Source organism: Cygnus atratus, chromosome Z, assembly GCF_013377495.2.
Source record: "Cygnus atratus isolate AKBS03 ecotype Queensland, Australia chromosome Z, CAtr_DNAZoo_HiC_assembly, whole genome shotgun sequence".
Lineage (NCBI taxonomy): Eukaryota > Metazoa > Chordata > Aves > Anseriformes > Anatidae > Cygnus > Cygnus atratus.
The window spans coordinates 21,378,838-21,398,094 of record NC_066396.1 but is presented as its reverse complement, the minus strand read 5'-3'; the positions used below and the strand labels follow the sequence as shown (position 1 = coordinate 21,398,094).

Genomic DNA, 19,257 nt, shown 5'->3' with positions numbered 1-19,257 from the left:
CAGCATCTTGAAAGGGTCCAGTTTTGATCTTACACATTCAATAAATGATAGTCTCCAACTGAATAATATTTGTATGTTGCAATCTCTAATTTATTTTGCCTGCAAAAGGCTAAAACGTTTTGGAGGAAATGCTACCATTACCTTGCAACAGTTGAAACAATACTGTACTTAAAAAGATCTTCTACACTTTCATTTACTTAAAATAACGTTGACAGTGTTCTAGAGAACATAGCGGTGATCTCTAAAGTCAACTGTAGAAACTCGAAATGAAATGATTTATTTTATTTTGCAATCACTTTTAGAAGTTCCAAGCACCATAATTAATTATGTGGCTCTGCTGCAAACAAGCAGTCAGTACACCTGCAGAATAAGTATTCTTTTAGTTTAATAAAAGACTGTTCAACTTCAGCTATTATAAACCATGACTTGCCGTTTCCTTTCCCTGTACATTTCATCAGTAAAATGTTGCCAACATATGAAATAAAGCCTAAACATGAAGATGCTTACACGCCAGACACACCCTACAGAAGAGACAGCCGTTAATGTGTAAGGCTGAATAAACTATCATTTAAAATTATTCATTGTAAATAAAGATGGAAGATGGATGAGGCTGTTGATCATTATCCACGCTTCCCACCACTTGGCCACCGCAGTGCAAATCTCTCTTCTTTCCAGAGAAATTGAGTTAATTCTAGGCTAAGGTATCTCCCACATGTCCCTCAATTCAATATATACTGTACAGTAGCCTGTCAGATCTCTAGACAGGAAGCTATCTTCTGTATGCATCTATTTATTGCAGGAACATGTGCTGCAAACATGAGTGCTCGATCTAAAGAATCGTAAAGATGTACTGTAGTTTAATTTTCTTAACTGTAAAGTGACTGTAGTTGTATGAACGAAAAAAATAATTCAGTTGTATTTCCACTCACTTTCAGAGGGTATTCTTTTCCTTCATTCAGAAGTATACTGAATACAGAATGAAGGAATATGAGCTGTACCAGTTATTAAACACCCACAGATCATGGATTGTTCTTGATAGAATTCTTATGCATTTAATCAGGAAAAAATGTTATGACAACTCTATCATAAAAGCAATGAATAAAAATGCTACAGCAAAACAAGAGACATCTTATTAGCACTTTATGGAGTGTTAAGGGTGATGGTGAGAACCTCATGAAACATTCACAACTGCTAATCCTTCTATGTACGGACAGTAGTTCTCAACAACCTAACTTCCCAAATCTTCCTCAATAATATGGGTAAGTTAGCTAGAAATGCAATGTTTAGCTTTTTGATCCTGAGTAGAATTTATGAAGTTGCATCTCAATGCAAAGAGAACAATCCCGTCCTTTCACTGGAAGACTGAAGGAGAATAAAAGATTTATCAAAAATGTTTTTACCACCATTTTCAAAACAGAACCATACTAACAGCTAAAGAAAAGACTAGGCTGTGCTATCACTGGCTTTCATGCTGTGGTCTGCAGAATTCTGTGGCCTCTCAAATAATTCCAGGGTATATGTGAAAAGTAACCAGTACAAAGAAGCTTAACAGACAGTGTGCACTGCAAAGAGTTTGCATTTCCGTAAGGGGAGAATGTTATGGATGCACAAATAAAACCCGTGAAAATCCATGGTTTTATTTGTCCTTTCCACCACCTGACAGAAAAATTGTTTTTCTGACTCATGCAAATACACACTTAGAAAACATACAACTATCCATCCTATATATCCCAATACTCCCCTCTTCAACAGCCTAGAGCATAATCTGGTATCTTTGATTGCAACTCTACATTTTCCTTCACCATTTAAAGACTGTAACTCACCAGTATTTCCAGTTTACACCACTTTTACAAAATTCTGATTCAACAAACAATGCCCTCATAATTAGGACATCATTAAAAACAATAATTTAAAAAAATAATAAAAAAAAGAAACACCTTTCAAGCTAGAAGTGTTTCTACCTAGGTCCCTAGCTAGAAAATTAGAACAAGCAGTAAGAACGGCCAATAAAATGTAGAGGAGGGAGCAAGGACATATCTCTGCTGAAAGACTCCCACCAAATGAAGTGGTCTATTTTCTTATTTTCTCAGACTCATTAACTTAAGCCTAACAGATTGCCAGTAGCAAGTGACCAGCTCTAAACATGATATCCTATGTTCGTAGCTTCTTTTCTTTTTTCAGTTGTAAATACATACAATTAACCGAACAAACTTACCATACAGGTACGCGAGTTTTCTCCTATGAATGAATCTCTTAGCACCTGAGTAAGTTTACTTGCTCTGAATGGTGTATGAGGTTTATTTCGGCCTAAGGCTCTAATGCACTCCTGAAAGAACAAAAAGGTTTCTATTTATTCAATGTTAAAGAAAATTACATACTAAAATGCAATTCAAAATCAGATAATGCATGCCCTAGTTATCTTGCTGTCCTCTAAGTCATCACTAAAATTTACCTTTAAACCTTGGATTCAAGAAGTTAGATTTTTTTACCTCTCATTAAGTTTACCTCCTACCTTAGGAGCCTTAAAAGCTTCCTGAACCTCACCAGAAATGTTTACATCTATTGTATCCAGCAACAACAACAAATTCAGTGTTGATGTTAAATATCCAGACAAACAACTATTTCTGACTACCAGCTGTAAAAGCCTGAATGATCTACAGCGTCCACCAGCAGAAGAATAGGGATGGTGGCAGGTGTTAACTCTTATAAGCTAACAGAATAGCTTTGATTCTGGCTCTGTCCTGGACATTCTTTACAGATCAGAAAACATCAGTGATCAAACTTTCTGAAAGCTTATACGGGTCACAAATGTAGTGAGTATGCAATAGTGAGTACTAGTATTGCAACTGGTTGGAGAGTTCCAGTGAAAAAATACTGTGCAGAAGTTATTATTATGAAATTACTATAGAATTTATAGCAGCAAAAAAGTACAAAAGTGCAAAAATGCATTTGTTATAACTTAAACATCACTTCTGCCCACCCAGAGTTCAAACATTAGTTAATAAATCACTTCTTACATAAGAAAGTTTGAATATAAACCTTTGAAATTTCCTAGAAACAGGTCTTCCAAAAGCAAGGCTAGAAACCAGGGGATGATAATCCAAGAAACCACTGCAATCGTGAAACAGCATGAAACAGAACTGAAAAAGGGCTCAGAATAAAACTGCCGTGACACAGATCAGAAAAAAACACAACGGCAACTTGGACTTATCTAATGTAATTATTTAAAAACTCACCAGCTGAATTTATTAGAATGGACACAGCTCGGGTAAACAGAAAAACTGAAGCTTGTTGAATGTAAATTTCACATGCAAATGCTTAAAAGATTCACCAATGACCAATACTTATAGATGAGCAAGGCAGTGCATTCCTTGAAATTTCTGAATTTTTTTGTACCTTACTACTATATTTACAAAAGGAGAAAAGTAGATTAGACAATAACAAATGTACATGTTGAGTTACTAGTATAGCAACCAACAAGTTTAATTAAGATATTTTACATTACTTTAACAATTTTTAGTTTGCTCACTCTTGAAAAAATTGAATTCTGTTGTCTTCTTAATAGTAAAAGAATTATAGGAGAACACTGCCAGCTTTTAAATTTGAATAGAGTTTTAAACATTTTTTCTTTTCATCACAGCACAGTAAACCAGGTAACAAAACAACAACACTACTTCCATGTAGGAACAGTACAGAAAAAACTTTTTGTACCAAAATTTGAATCGGCTAGGTCAGGACTGACATACACATGTGAGCAGCAAATCTTGGATTAGCACTGAAGACCAGTCTCATAACATACTAGTTTAATTTGAGCTTGACAGTAACTTCAAGGGTATTGAATGCAAACAGAAAAAGATGTGCAATGTTTTTGGAGGCACACGAAAAACAGAAAATTAACATATTTTGAAACAGTTATATCTTATCATACTGCTTTAAGACTTCTGCAAGACCTCCACTAATTTTTATTTCCCCTTCTCCGTTTAATTTAGATCACAGCTACCAATACAGCACCAGAAGAACTTTTCACTGTAATTAAAAACGATGTGTTGGATGAAACTGATCTATGTTGTATGTTCGCTGAAGACATTAGCCAGAACAATATCAGCAAGTAACTTAAATACAAGGAAAACAAAACAGTTTTATTCAATCAATTCAGTAAACAAATATGCCATAAAGGTAACTTTATTATTTACCTTTTTAAAAATCTCTTTTAAAAAAAATAATATCCTGAGATGGAGCAGCTGAGGGCACTGGGGTTGTTTAATCTGGAGAAGAGGAGGCTCAGGGGAGACCTTACTGCTCTCTACAACTCCCTGAAAGGACGGTGTGGGGAGGTGGGGGTTGGCCTCTTCTCGCAGAGAAATAATGACAGGGCTAGAGGGAATGGCCTCAAGTTGAGCCAGGGGAGGTTCAGGTTGGAAATGAGGAGACATTTATTCTCAGAGCAGTCAGGCATTGGAACGGGTTGCCCAGGGAGGTGGTGGAATCACCGTCCCTGGGGGTGTTTAAGGAAAGGTTGGACGTGGTGCTTAGGGACATGGTTTAGTGGGTGACATTGGTAGTAGGGGGATGGTTGGACCAGATGATCTTGGAGGTCTTTTCCAACCTTAATGATTCTATGATTCTACTTCAGACCTTGAGTATCAAAGTCAGTCAGTTCTCCTCCCATCTGCTCTCATTTTAGGTATATATCAGAAAAGTCTTAAAACCAAGTTGTTTTGTTTTGTTTTTAAAACTGTATGAAAGTTGATAGCACAATGTTTCTGCAATGTTTCTGCTTGGTAATTACCAGGTGTTCCTTCAGGCATTTAGAGGAAAAATCAATACATTATTTTACCTGTCACATCAGTAGACAATGTAGACAAGCAAAGCCTTCAAAAACAGTCATTTTAATAGTCATTGCTATTAAATGTAGAAAGCTTCCACCTACTCAAACGCAATGGAAACATTTCAGTTACCTTGAGTGCTAAAAGGCTCTTGTTAATTTCAGCACCTTCCAGCCTTGTCTGTCTGTCTGCACTGGAAGTATCTGCTCCTCTTTCATTTCCAGCCAAATCAATCAGAGAAAATTTACCATGCAATTTCCCTTTCCTTCGGAGGATAATCTGAAACACTGCATGGCTTCGAGATGAGTGTGCATTTGCAGATGTCTGACCAGATGTCCTTAAAACAAAAGGAGAGATGGGGAGGACATATGAAGACATGAAGGACCACACATGTTAAACCTACTACCCTAGGAGTAGTTTTTTCAAGGCAGAGTCCTGTATCTTCTTACATATACTGACAGCATGTCTAACATACTAATGGAGACTGGAGATATAACCCTAATAAGTTGATGTATATAGTACAGTTATACCTATGTTTCCATCTCTTCATATAGAAATGGAAGATTTACAGTATTTTACCTGAGTCTTAAAAGCAAGAATAATGAGATCTTCAAAGATTTCAGATCATCAGAGAGTTTACATGTAAAACGCCAATGTCATTTTTAAATGATCACGCAGCAGTCTGTGCAAAAGGCTAATTTTAAAAACAAGGAAGCTTGATTTTAACACAAAATAAAAGTTTTATGCTTAACCTCTGTCACTATACATCAAGGCCTTTTACAACTGAAGAATTTGGCAGTACTCCAGATTAAAAACAATGTGAATTTAAGTCAGTAATCTGGTTACATAAATGCACACAGTTCATATCCTATAGAAAAGTCAGTTCTTATTTCTCTCTAGGAGACTGAGAAAGTCTAAACTATCTTATTCAAAAGGCTGGCAGATTGATTACTTGCAGCCTACATCATATCATTAGAAACCCCATTGTATATTAAAAAGCAATCACTATGCAGACACAGAGAAATTAACTGATGTTCTGATTCTTTAATTTACAATGAAAAATTGGTGGAAGCTATGGGAGATACCTGCAGCTGTTGCCTATTTCAATAAGCTTAAGAACATCTTCAACACATTTGACTTCCCGTTCCTGTAATCCCACCACCTGGACTTGCTGTTTACCATCTTCTAATACTCTTAATTTTGTCTTCCTGTTCAACAAGTCAAAAACCTTTGGGAGGGGGGGGGGGGAAACAGAACAGTTAAAGAGGAATTTTAGAAGACACTTGTTTCAAATCCCATATCAAAATATGCAAAGTATCCCATGCAAAAAAAAAAAAATGATTGGAAGGGAATTGTGAAGAATTATTTGAAATAAAGCTTTCAGAACAAAAAGGAGACAAAAAAAAAAACCTTTTACATAACAAGCTCACAATCTCTTTGAGGAAGTGCTTTTTCACAAACAAGAGATCAGGTACTCACCTTACCACTGTAGATTTCAAAAAATGTTGCATATACTTGAAGTTCTAACTTCTTATAGTTTGGCTTCTTTAGCATTAAAAAGACATCTCGAGCTGTGAATATATTTCCAAATTAAAATGAAATCTAGTTATGTATTTTCATTTAGTAAAGACTCGTTAATATATAATAGTCTATTATACAGCAACTCTCATAATTTGCAAGTATAGCAAATAGGGTCAGTCACCAAGTCTAAAACACTGTATTTAAACTGCCTGATTATATTGGAAGATGCTGAAGACCCCAAATAGTAAACTCAATTAATCATTAGTATTATTACATTTTGGAAATAATCTATATGTCCTTTACAGGGTAAAGACTACACATCTCGGAACTACTTTGTATATTACGAAATCCCTACTGTAACACAAAATATGTAGAACCTTATATTTGCACAATAAGAAGCAGAAAATCTATTGACCTCAACTAATTTGCAAAAAGCCAACAAACCAATAAAGTCTCACCTGCAAGTGCATATATTCCCTTTGAACAATCTTGGTTCTTTCCTGAAAAGTCACCACCCATAGTCTACATTGAAAAACAACAACAACAAAAAACACTAAAAGTCACAAAACTGTAACTTACATATTTGCTACTTATTAGAATTTAACCAAGTGCATTGTACATAAAAAACGGTGTATTGCTGACATGTAGAAGAAACACTTACATGGGTTTTTTCCACTGCCTGTTTGCCCATATGCAAAACAAGTGGCCATTCCCCTTTCAAATATGGTCTCCACTAATGGTCGAGCTGTAAACCTTGAATGCAAAAAAATAGTATGTAAGAAAATGAAACACTTGAAGTTGCCACTACCACAGGGACAACATACATTTTAAGGCCAGAAATGACAGAACTGGGTCTGTACTCTGAGATGCCAAAGAACATCTCCAAATTAGAGCTAATACAGCTCTAAGGCATTAAAATATCCTAAAACATTAAACAAAAGCTAAAAGGTGTCTCCCATTTATTCTACAACAATATAATCCTCCTTTAAACCCTGAGGAAAAAAAAATCCTTTGTTTTAATAATGCAATACAGCACAGCTTACTACATGGAGTCTACAGCTTCCTAAAAAAAATAGACAGCATTAGAAAATATGGGAGCGGGAGAAGAGAATAGATAAATACTTAAGTTTTGCCAATACAAAAATTCCTCTACGTTGTTTTTTTAATTCTTTCTTTTCTTTCTAAATCAGCTTCTAACATTAATTTTATAAGACAGACGGCCAAAACAGCATTGAGATTCTTAGTATCTTGAGAACATACATATGCTGAGAAAAGGCTCAAGAAGATGTATAACCAAACTCATCAGAACAGAAAAATCTAGTGATACCTGAGGTATTACTTGATGTGTCAAAAATACTTTCCCAAAGTATTATCTTTCTATTTTAAAGGATTAACTTCTGCTTTTAAAAAACATATCCTGTTACTATTCCTAATGCTAGATGTTTATCACTGTTACTTCATGAAATATCTTGAAAAGCAAAGTGTAACCTAATGGAGGGTTATGTCTATTAAATAATTATACTAAGAGTCTCTGCAATATACTTCTAAATGCTCTCTTTCTAAACTTCTTCCAGATGTGTCCTTTTATTCCACTTTGGAACAAACACAAAATTACTTACAAAAAGCATACAGGCAAGATCAACCCATTCAGCAGCCAAGGGTTATACAAAATGTAACAGAATCATCATTAAAAAAAATAAATAAAAATGAATGCACCAGATGACTTTTGATCAGCCTTAGTCTTTCTTTTTTATTTCCTCCAAGCATATACTTCATTTGTCCTCAAGAGGATATTTCCATCTCTCTGCTTGTTCTTTTAAATTTGGAATATAAATTTCAAGAAGCCTATCTTCCTAAGAAGCATACTCCATTATCTCTGTTGAGTTTGAAATTATGCATTTTGATTTATAAAAAGTGGTATTAATATTATCTATTTTAAAAGAAGACAGAATACAATCGTAACTAGAAATGTTTTCATAAAGCGTTATACAATTCCAAATGTTACCAAGCCAAAGGCAGTCCAACTTTCCTTCTACTAGAACCTTCCTTTGCAATCTTAATCTTTTAGATATATAAACTTTGTTTCTCCTTTAAATATTCAAAATGCATACCCATGCAAACTAGTGTTAAAAGGTTTTTAACATTAAAAAAAAAAAAAAAAAAAAAAACAACTTGCAACTCAGTTTTGTGGCTCAAGGACACAAAATACTTAAAATACAAATTAGGCAAAATTAAACTACTAAAATGGAGTATTAGATTTTTTCCTGACAAACTGAAAAATTTTTTCCAGTATAGAAATACATTAATTTTATCATACTGAAGAAAACTGGAGTAACTAGTCATACTATTTTTTTGTTCCCCACTGTGGGAGCCTACTATGACACCTGTCTTGCTCTTAATTCAGTTATAACAGAAGACCTTGAAGCAAACTATCCTTCAAGTAATAATCAATATTGTGCCATCTGAGGAAGAAGAAAAAAACCGTTCACTACTACAAAGGCCAGAGATTTATTGTTTCAGGCTGAGTACAAACATATTTCAATATTTTCTCATATTACCATTAATTTATTATGTAACTAATAAAAACCATCCAGAAGAAACTGAACTTTAAAATATGGTAACGCTGTATGCCAAAAACACCTTTCACAATTAAACACTATGCTCACAACGATAAATGAGGACTAACAGGAAAGATTAAAGAGAGATTAAAGAACTGGTTGTTAAGCAGGAGGAAAACCATTGCAAGAGGCAAACTTCACAAGGCTCTGCCACAGCTCTTCCATGTGAAGAAAGAAAAGAAGTCACCAATGGACAAACATTAGAGAGAAATCTCCAAGGGCATAGCTTTGCTTCAGTTTACACTAATGAAAGTCTTTTAAACTAACAGACTAAGGAGATTTGCATTTTGCTATCCTTCTGCTAATTTTATCAACCGCAGGACTCAAATTTTCATTTTCAAGGCTTTTTAATAAATATTTCATTATGTATTTTCACTTATCCAATGACAGCATGTTAGCATCCACAGTCAACCAGAATATGATGCCAACTTTGACTTTGTAACTTTTGGATTAAAAACTATCATTAGTATATTAAATTAATATATACTCCTTAGGGTTATAGAAAGCACTCTCCAAGCATAAGAAGTTAAATCATCAAATTCCATTCTAATATCAATATTCCTCACAAAATGCATCACAATATTTAGACTGTATACCAAAATTATGACCTATCCTAATGTCATAACTTTGCCTGCTAGTGTATCTAATCCATTCAGTGACAGGTAGAATGCAAACAGCTACTTCTAAACAAGTTTTTGAAGTGTTGTGTGCATTATTCTGTGACAGTCGTGGAAGTAAAATGGAAGAATAAAGGAAAAAAGAGATCCAAATACCTTGGAGCTGTGTGTGTGTGCATCTTTGCTGCTTTTTTTTTTTTTTTTTAATCAGAAAGCTATAGGATTTTGAACAAAATAAATTAGCTTCCATGTAGGTCTGCGTTACATCAGTTAGACCTCTTCCAACAGCTCAGGAACCTCAGCAATACGAAAAACACAGCAATGCTCTTTTTTTGTACTTTTCTCCACCCTCTTCTGATTTGTTTCCAGAAGTTAATTATCTTATATTCAAACAGCACGGTATTTGGGGCTGGTGCTGCCCTTTTATTCCAAGCTTCCTGAAGACCAAAAGCAATGACTCAAGCTCCAGGTGCCGTGCACATACTAATTAATAAGAAAATAACACTGAGGTGGATGGAGTAGCAATGAAGTTGTTCAAATATTCACTGGCTGAGAAGGCAGGTAATACACACTGTCTGGCAAGTCTGGGCTTGGAGAAAGACTGAGAACAGAACTGAGGTCAACAGAAGTGGAAATGGAGATGACATTGCAGATGAAAAATTCAGGATAAGCAGAGTTAAAATATGAGTATACAGACAAAAGAATGGAGGTAGCAATATACATATCTGATAACAGAGAACAGGGGTCAGGTCCATGACCCAGTTACTGACATGGGAGATAAATGAGAGATAAAATAAAAAAATATTCACAGAAGAAAAAAAAAAAGCATTTACACATACCTGTAAACCATTTCATTAGGAGCCGTGTCATCAAAGGCATAATCAAAACGAAAAGTTTGGTTTTCTAGGTACCTTGTTAAATCCACCTTTTGTTTTGGCTCATGTACCATCACAACATCTTTACTAGGAATTGTTATTACATCAAGGTCTTTCATTAAAGTTTCTATAAAATAAGTGAAATATATATATTTAACTAGCAACACATCATTTTTTACATCGTTTTTCATTGTTTATATTCCTGTAACATCTCAGATAACACAGCTCCTCCAAGTAACAACAGTGCAGTAGACTAGGGCTTCTGATACCTAGATAGTAATCTTCTAAGTTAGAAATTTCATTTCGGAAGTCTATTCATCCTATCCTAGCAATTGCTAGAAATTTAAGAGAAGTGTTACAAAGTTGATTAGATAAAGAAAGATCACTAATTATAGCTTGTTGTATAGTCTATAATAATAACACTTTTCATGGATTTAAGTTCTTTTCCCAGGTCTTATAAACTCTTTTTACAGATTACTACCATACCTTGTGAGTTTTTTCTAAGTAAGTTCTCTTCTGGAGAAACTGAACACTGCAGTCTACTTGTACTGTCCAACATGCTTAGCAGAATCTTCTTGATTGTAAAATTTTGCTTTTATTTTCTGTAAATCTTAATGTTATAGTAATATGTTCACAGCTTCCAAAAATGAAAATATTGCTTTCATTCTACTTAGAGACTTCCATTTGTATATTCCTTCTGGAACCTAAAGCATAGGTCTTTAATGTAGAATTTCTCTACAGTTAAATACTTTCGAAAAATTATCTTGTAAGCAGAAAGCTGAAAATGCTAATGATGCTTCCTATCATTGGGAATGAACAAAAGCTATCTAGTTGTGATTTCAATAGTGAGTTCCCAGGTTATAATTACCACAGTGCATTACAATTTACAGCTAGTTGTTGTAGGAGATATGAGTCAGCAAAATACAGAGAACCCAGCGATCCACGATATGCACAAAAATTAAGATCTTTTGTGTGTACAGTCAAGATCAATAATGTGTCCTGCTTGCATTTCTATGTAAAATTTTGTAAGGCATGCAGTTCAAGCATTAGATGTGGCTTTACACAATCAGATAGAAATCTTTTCATCAGTTAACAAACTTATCAAACTGTACAATGCTTACCACTTCATGACATAACACACCAACACAAGTATGCATTCAATTCACAATATAATCAAAATTTCAACTGCACTGCAATGAAGTAAAATGTAATTATTCTGCAGTAATCACAGAGAAGAAATAAAGAACACTGGTTAAAAGGGATATATGAAGGCTAATTATTTACACAAAAATCTTTTTCAGTTAAAGCAGTCAAATCTGTTATTTCTTAAAAAATTGTTTGGAATAAGACATTTACGTGCTCCCGGGTAATTATTAGGACAACCTGTATTCCTTGCTGATGAAAATGTGCAATAGTGTTTATAAAACCCACCATACCCATTTCTCAACTGTAAATATACCTCACTGAAATAAAAATTTAAATTATCAACCTGAAGACCTACTTCCTAAAAAGTCAGTCCACAAAATTATCAGTGCTGGGAATATCCAAAGACTATGGTGATACACCTGTGTTTGTGAGAGACTGACATAAATTCGTACAATTGATTTCTATTGCATAATTTGAGCACCTTACAGAATTCCAAAATACAGAACATGAAAAGGGAAAGGTACTATTTTTGATGTATTGTTATTGCAATAATAAAGGAAACGAACTATTTTTTATTTTTTCTCTTTGGGTTTTACAGAATAATATTCGTTTGTGCTTTTCAATTTTAGTCTTTCAATTCTTTCATACTCTTCAATTTTAAAAATGTGGCATGAGAAATACTGCTTCTTATGAATTCTCAAAAATAAAATACATCTTTTCAGAAGAGTGTATCATAGGACTACTGGATTATCTCTGTGGTTCCTTCCCAGTCTAAGAGAGAAGCTTATTTTAAAAAATACAAAACAGCTTTAGTGTCAGCTTCACTTTTACTTAGGCACTCATCTTCAAGGCAACACCTGGAGTGCTGTGTCCAGTTCTGGGCTCCCCAGTACAAGAGAGACATGGAGCTACTGGAGGGAGTCTAAAGGAGAGCTACGAAGGTTATGACAGGACTGGAGCACCTGTCATATGAGGACAGGCTGAGAGAGCTGGGCCTGTTTAGCTGGGAAGAGAGAAGACTGAGGGGAGACCTCATCAATCTGTATTAATATCTGGAGTGTCGAGTGGATGGAGCCCGTCTCTTTTCAGTTGTGCCCAGCAACAGGACAAGAGGCAACGGGTACAAATGTACAAGCTGAAGCACAGGAGGTTCTGGCAGAATATGAGGGGGCACTTCTTTACTGTGAGGGTGACAAAGCATTGGAACAGGTTGCCCAGAGAGGTTGTGGTCTCCTTCTCTGGAGATATTCAAAACCCACCCAGATGCCATCCTGCACAAAGTGCTCTAGGTGATCCTGCTTGGCAGGGGCATTGGACTAGATGATCTTCAGAGGCTCCTTCCAGCCTCAGACATTCTCTGATTTTGTGATTCCAACAAACTCTTCAGAAATAATTTCTCAACAGCTTCTAACCACTAATACCTAAGGTCTGCAACTTACACAGTTTGAAGTACTACTTTTGAATCCCAGCTTAGCCTTACGACAACTTGATGTCATTTACTATAATTTCACTTTGTCCACCTTCTGTGCAGGTAGAAGGCAATGTTTCTCCCAAAATGTATTAGATTTCTAAGTCAAATTTTATTACAGATAACCTTCAAGGCTAAAACAGAAATTGAACTGCTAACAGATTTGTGCATTGAATATCCTTATTATACAGATTGTGAAAAATAATTTAAATTAACCAGCTTTTGAGGTTATGCATTCCTTTTAGATTATTATATATATATATGTATATATTAACTTAAAAGTGAAAAAAATGTAGAAGCAGCAACTCTGATGTATTTTGTGGAAGGAAAAATAACATTAACTATATATTGACATCAATATGTTTTCTCTTTCCTGTACAGTTCTCGCATATTGCTCCGGAAATGCTTGCTCCACATAATCCTTAATGTGTAGCTCTGACAGTACAAAAATACTAAATACATCTCTTGTTGTTTCATAGTCAGTGTGATGCTCTTTGAGTCCTTTAGCTAAACCACATATATACAAAAAGGGAAAGGAAGAAACATCCTTCAAGATAGAAATCAGCTTAAAATGGTGCTGAATTCAGATGGGTTTCAATCCAGAAATATTTGCAGTTCTCACTTTCCCATTTCTCTTCATCATGAGAAGACTGGCATTTACTGGAGTTGAAAACCTACACAATTTGGGGAATATTGTCTCCAGCCTAAGGAGCAGGCAGGAAGTGTGTATATATACTACTCATATATACAAAGATGTCACTAGGGAATGATTCCAGTACCTAAAAACAGGTGGTTAGTGCCACTTCATATGCCCCAGGATATCTTGCCCAATCCTCAGATGCAATTACAGATGAGTCTCCAATTTGTCTGTAACCCACAAGCCCTATGAGGATGCCTTAGATACTTATGGGTGCCTAAAGTGTCATAGGACACCAACATGTACATACCACCTGAATTGTTCTAAACGTCTTATTTAGGTCCACTTGAAAATACATAAAAAAAATACATGTATAAAAAAATGTGTAGAAAAGCTTTCATTGGGTAGCTCACTGATCAGGAGACTACTTAAAGGATAGTTTAAAAGAATGGTGATTCTAACACAACTGTAAGATTACTCAGGAAATTATAGCAGAATTGATGTCCAAACCAACTAAATACACCTTAGATGACCTTGGAACAAAATTGCAGTCTCTGTGCCTCTACTCCCAATCCAGAAAACTGTGACAGTTTAAACTACTTTTCCCCCTGACTTTATCCAGGTTATGATAAATCTATGAATTGTCTGGGTCCCTCATACATATTGGCTAGTACTAGTGTAGTTTCACCTTTGATCAGTATTTCTAGACCTCTTCAGTATGAATAATATAACTATCAGAAGCAGCTTTTCAGAGAAAGAATTCTGCAAAATGTTAAATGGTCATACCTTTTTTATTGAGTGGTCGTTTTCGTACACAAACACATATCCTGTGCTCATCAATCTACAAAGGAAAGAATCTATCAGTAAACTATACTTCAGTTCCAGTTATAGGATACGTTACCTCTACTTTTGAAGTAATTAACCAATCATATAAATGAAGAGAAATTTCCAATACAGTGAGTCATCTGAATGAGCAAAAGCCCATTGCATCTGCACAATAACCAAGAAACTGAAAGGGAGAGCCATACATTAAGGATAAAAAAACTGTGCAGATAGTGACTGGTTTCTGTAGAGTATTAGATACAACTTACAGCAAGCAAATCCAGCTGTAACAGGGTGGATATGTTATTGATGGAAATTGTTAGGGTCTCAGATTTCCACAAACATCTGATAAAGTCATTTAAGGATTCCCCTGACTTCCCTGAAAATCAAAGGCCCTCATCACCTTGAAATATCAAATATTCATCTTTACACTCCACAAGGTTTTTCAAAGAAACCCAAGTGTTTTGTGTGCACATCACTTAGCACCCGAAGAAAATGCAGAAAAAAATAAATCCGTGCTATAAAGAACACTAATACATACTAAGCAACTTATTTTTCATGTTTACAGACAGAAGTATAGTCATACATTGGAAAAAAAAATTAAAAACCCATAGAAAAAATACAGAAGGATAAAAAAATTTCCACGTTGCCTAGGGTACTTACAGGATCTGCAGTTGTCAACGGTCTATAATCCAAACTTCCCCTGAAATCTCTTATCATACACATAATTTCATAATTTGGGTTTGTAGCATCAACATCCTAGAGAAGCAAGCAACAGAATTTTTTACATTATTTTCCTGAAATGGGCTAATTTACATAAGTTCTGAATTCACTCATAAAGAAAAATACATATTAACTGATGTTCTGATGTAGGTCATTTACTGATCAGAAAGGAAATTTTATGGTCATTATATGACCTTTATTTAATATTTTTGGTTGTCAAAAACACTTTTTAATTGAGGACTCACTACAAGTCTACTCAAGGAAGAAAAATGACTCCCACTTTTGTCAGAATCAACACATTAAAGAAACACTACCAAACAACTTCACAACAACAGGCAGTACATGCAGTCAACGCCTCTTAACCTGAGATAACACTGGCCAAAAAACAAATGGATAGACAACTATATAGGCATAAAATAGCCTGCAGAGGACTGTGCAGGTATCCCAGCTGCTCTAAGTGAGATGGCTAAAGGACGTTGATCCTAGTTAACTTCTACAGCGACTTGAATGCACTGGAAACTCTTAGAATCATAGAATTATGGTTGGAGAAGACCTCTACAGTCATCAAGTCCAACCGTCTTCCAACACTCCAAGAGGCCCCAGAAGCAGAAGCTATCCCAAAGACACGTGATATGCTACATCCAGGCTCACAAGCCCTCCTACCCCTAAACCTGGAGCCACAAGTACCGTAGCAAAAGGACATGCAAGAGCTCATGCACGGAGCCCACCTAAGCCTTGCTAAGTCAGAGGTGTAGAGCCGGGCAGGCTGCAGAATTACTCAAATATCTTTTCCTAAAATACCAATTTTTACAGTTTGGCGACATCCTATTGATACCATACATAGCCAACTCTGGTCCTCAGACCTTACTGCGCTTTGTATGGCTCCCCACAAATAAGCTAAAACTCCTTCTGGACCACAGCAGATTGTGGAGGCAGCACAGCCACTTCCAGAAAGCAATGCACTGAGGTTAACAAGCTGAAACATCAGATATCTGTGCATCTGTGACGGAGTTGATCCCCATCTCAGATAAATCTGTGATGTGGTAATCAGAAGTTGACTACACTTTTATGTTCTCCACTCTGACTACTATGAACTTAAAACTGCTTACAGTAAGTCCACACAAAATGTATTACTGCTGAAACGTTTCTTTCTAAAATTCAGAAAGAAATATTGCTTATTATGGAAAAAGTATTTGCCTAGTGTTATTCAAATTCTATTTAAAGGTCTTGCCCACTAGAAGACAGTGGTTTCTTGCCCACTAGCAAACAGTGCTGCATTTCACAACGGAACACGCAAAGCACCAGAAAGCACAGATACAGAGAGGTCATCAAGGCAACCACAACTTTCTCATACAGAAGTTTAAGACTTAGGTTCAAAGGCAGTATTCACAGAAGTGAGATACAATGAATATTTTAGGTGTAGCACCATGTCAAATAATTTTATGATATAAACCAAAAATTAATTGTTCCTCACACATAAAGACATAGTGATATTTTTCATTTGTTTAAGTGGGTGAAAATTAGAGAATGTGAATTCAACATAGGTCATTTTAGGTCAGCTTAGAAACATCATTAAACCATGAAGTAAATTTAAACTGTCTGAAGTATTTACTAAGTGGTGGTACTTCTCATGTCAGTAGCAGATTGGTAGCATCTCTTTAGAGAGATTAACCCATAAGCACAAGCCTGCCAACAAGACTACACTACAAGTTTTGCTAAAGCTTTTACACTACTGTGACAGAAAGTCATTTAATATTTAGAGATTTTTCTCACAGGATTAGCAACTTTCACACAAATTTCTAACAGCTCACTGCCAACCTGCCTGCACAATACAAAGCTAACCTATAAATTCCTAGACAGGTTTAAAGATGAAAAAAGAAAAATAATCGCTGTTCAAATTTGACCCTTAAATACATCTCCTATAAATTCCTAGACAGGTTTAAAGAAGAAGAAAAAAACACTGTTTGAATTTGAGCCTTAAATACATCTCCTACAAAGCATCAAAGATCATAAGGAACAATTTATTATAATGTTGAAACATCTTCTGTAGAATAAAAGCCTTATCTAAAAGCCAAAGCCTTGATTATTTTTATCAACATATTTTCCCTAAGAAACAGCTATCATCAGCACTTGATTTTGAAATAACATATGGAAAGTTAAGTAATTGTAAGCAATTATTTGTGTAGGAAGAAAAAGAGGGGGAAAACTGTATAAATAGCTATGAGACCAATGCAGCTATGCAACAAAATGGTTTATCAGACTTCTATGCAGGATGAAATCATTTTAATTTCAAGATTATCACAGTTCATAAAAATTACTGAAGAATGAAAAAAAGCACCATCTAAACTAAAAATACTAACCTGCGCTCTTTTTTCTCTAAGTTCCTGCTGTTGTAACCTTCTTTTTTCACGTTTCTCTTGCAATTTTTCAACCTCTTTTACACAATTAGATTTTCTACGTGCTTAGAGAAAACGATATAATTTAAAATATTTTCAGTGTGTTGCATGGATTTAGTATTTACACTACAATTATATTAATTAATCAATATTTAGAATGCATTTATTTATATCAACTGTTTTTTCAAGGAAATCAGGGTTACTACAAAATAAGCATAAAAATTTAATTTCTAAAATTCATAGAATAAATAAATTAGAAAAAATATGGGAATGGGACCATAACTACACAACCAAAAATACAAGGACAATGACCCTCAAAAAACATTTGGATAGATACATTTGGACAGATACATGAGATCTCTTGGTTTGTATTAAAAGCAAGTCCAGGCAAATTAAAAATAAAAATAAAAAATCACACATTCATGGTTAAAAAAAAAGATAAAGGAAAATCAAATTCCAAGCACTAGCACAACTATGACAAAACTGAACATTTGTTTAGCCACAGGGCTCTGAAGAAGCTTTGTAAGGAAGCCTACAGACAACTGCATATATAGATCACTTGTCATTTATGGACAACAACATAATCCAAGAGAATGTACATGTAATGCCCAGAATGAAAGAATCCTTGATACACTATTTACATACAAGGGGGTCCAAATTCCTTTTTTGCAGCTTGAACTGGAGATATATCTGAAACACTACCGTTCTGTTGTGAGGAGGAAGACTGCTCAGGAAGCTGAGTGGGCCGTGCACGTGCAGAACCAACCACTGCAGAAGAAAAGCACAAAGCTGATCTAGATGTGAAAGAATAACATTTCTACCAAATTCTGAAATGTTTTAGTATGACAAGACAAAACAAGGCCTCTTTTGAGACACAACAATTTAGTGAGTGCGGAGGAGAGTCATATGTATGGAAAGTCTATTATTAAAGACATTTGGTATGCAGCCTTTTTTATCCTAATGTTATATACCAATGCAACATAATTATGAAGTACCAATGCTGCCCATGCATACTTTTAAATACTATACTACACAATATGTACACAGAATGAAGAATGTACTTGTAGATACACAGTCTTTCAGTGCTGTAATTTTATTTATATTGTGATTATACCAAAAACCCAGCAAGAAAATGGCCCTGCTGTTTAATATTCTCTACAAATTAAAAAAATGGTTCCACCCCATTGAACCTACAATATCTGGAGGACTACAGGGAAACAAATGAAAAGCAGCCAAGTGCAGTTCAAACTACAAGTGGAAGAAACAAACCTTTGTGAGACCATATTGAAAGTGATATGGATACAATCAACATGTCTACCTAAATTTATGCATTTATTCCATATGTGATAGAGATGCCAATTTCTAAAGATGCAGATATCTGTTCCCAGTGAATGCAGTGGGAGTAGTAAGCATGCAAGCCTCTCTGGCAGAGCTGAATATTGTAAGTTGTTATTCAAAGAGTTGCTTCAAGCACCTCTGCTTCAGCTAGCCAGTTTCTTGCAAATGCTACTAATAAGCTCTGCCAGAAAAGCATGAAAGTGAAGGTAACAGCTTTGATTAATAGCTTAGAGATGACATTCCAAAGTTAGTTATGTTCAGCACAGGTTA

General features: G+C 35.1%; 1 protein-coding gene across 1 annotated transcript in view; it reads right to left on the bottom strand.

Moving 5' to 3' along the window:
- KIF2A (kinesin family member 2A) overlaps nt 1-19,257 on the bottom strand; it is a 60,041-nt gene that overhangs the window by 13,511 nt on the left and 27,273 nt on the right. The window contains 12 exon segments of the mRNA XM_035553684.2: nt 2,216-2,326; nt 4,959-5,163; nt 5,912-6,054; nt 6,306-6,397; nt 6,806-6,869; nt 7,009-7,017; nt 7,019-7,100; nt 10,422-10,584; nt 14,495-14,549; nt 15,194-15,289; nt 17,614-17,714; nt 18,295-18,417. Of these exon segments, the coding sequence (XP_035409577.2) occupies nt 2,216-2,326; nt 4,959-5,163; nt 5,912-6,054; nt 6,306-6,397; nt 6,806-6,869; nt 7,009-7,017; nt 7,019-7,100; nt 10,422-10,584; nt 14,495-14,549; nt 15,194-15,289; nt 17,614-17,714; nt 18,295-18,417 (1,244 nt within the window).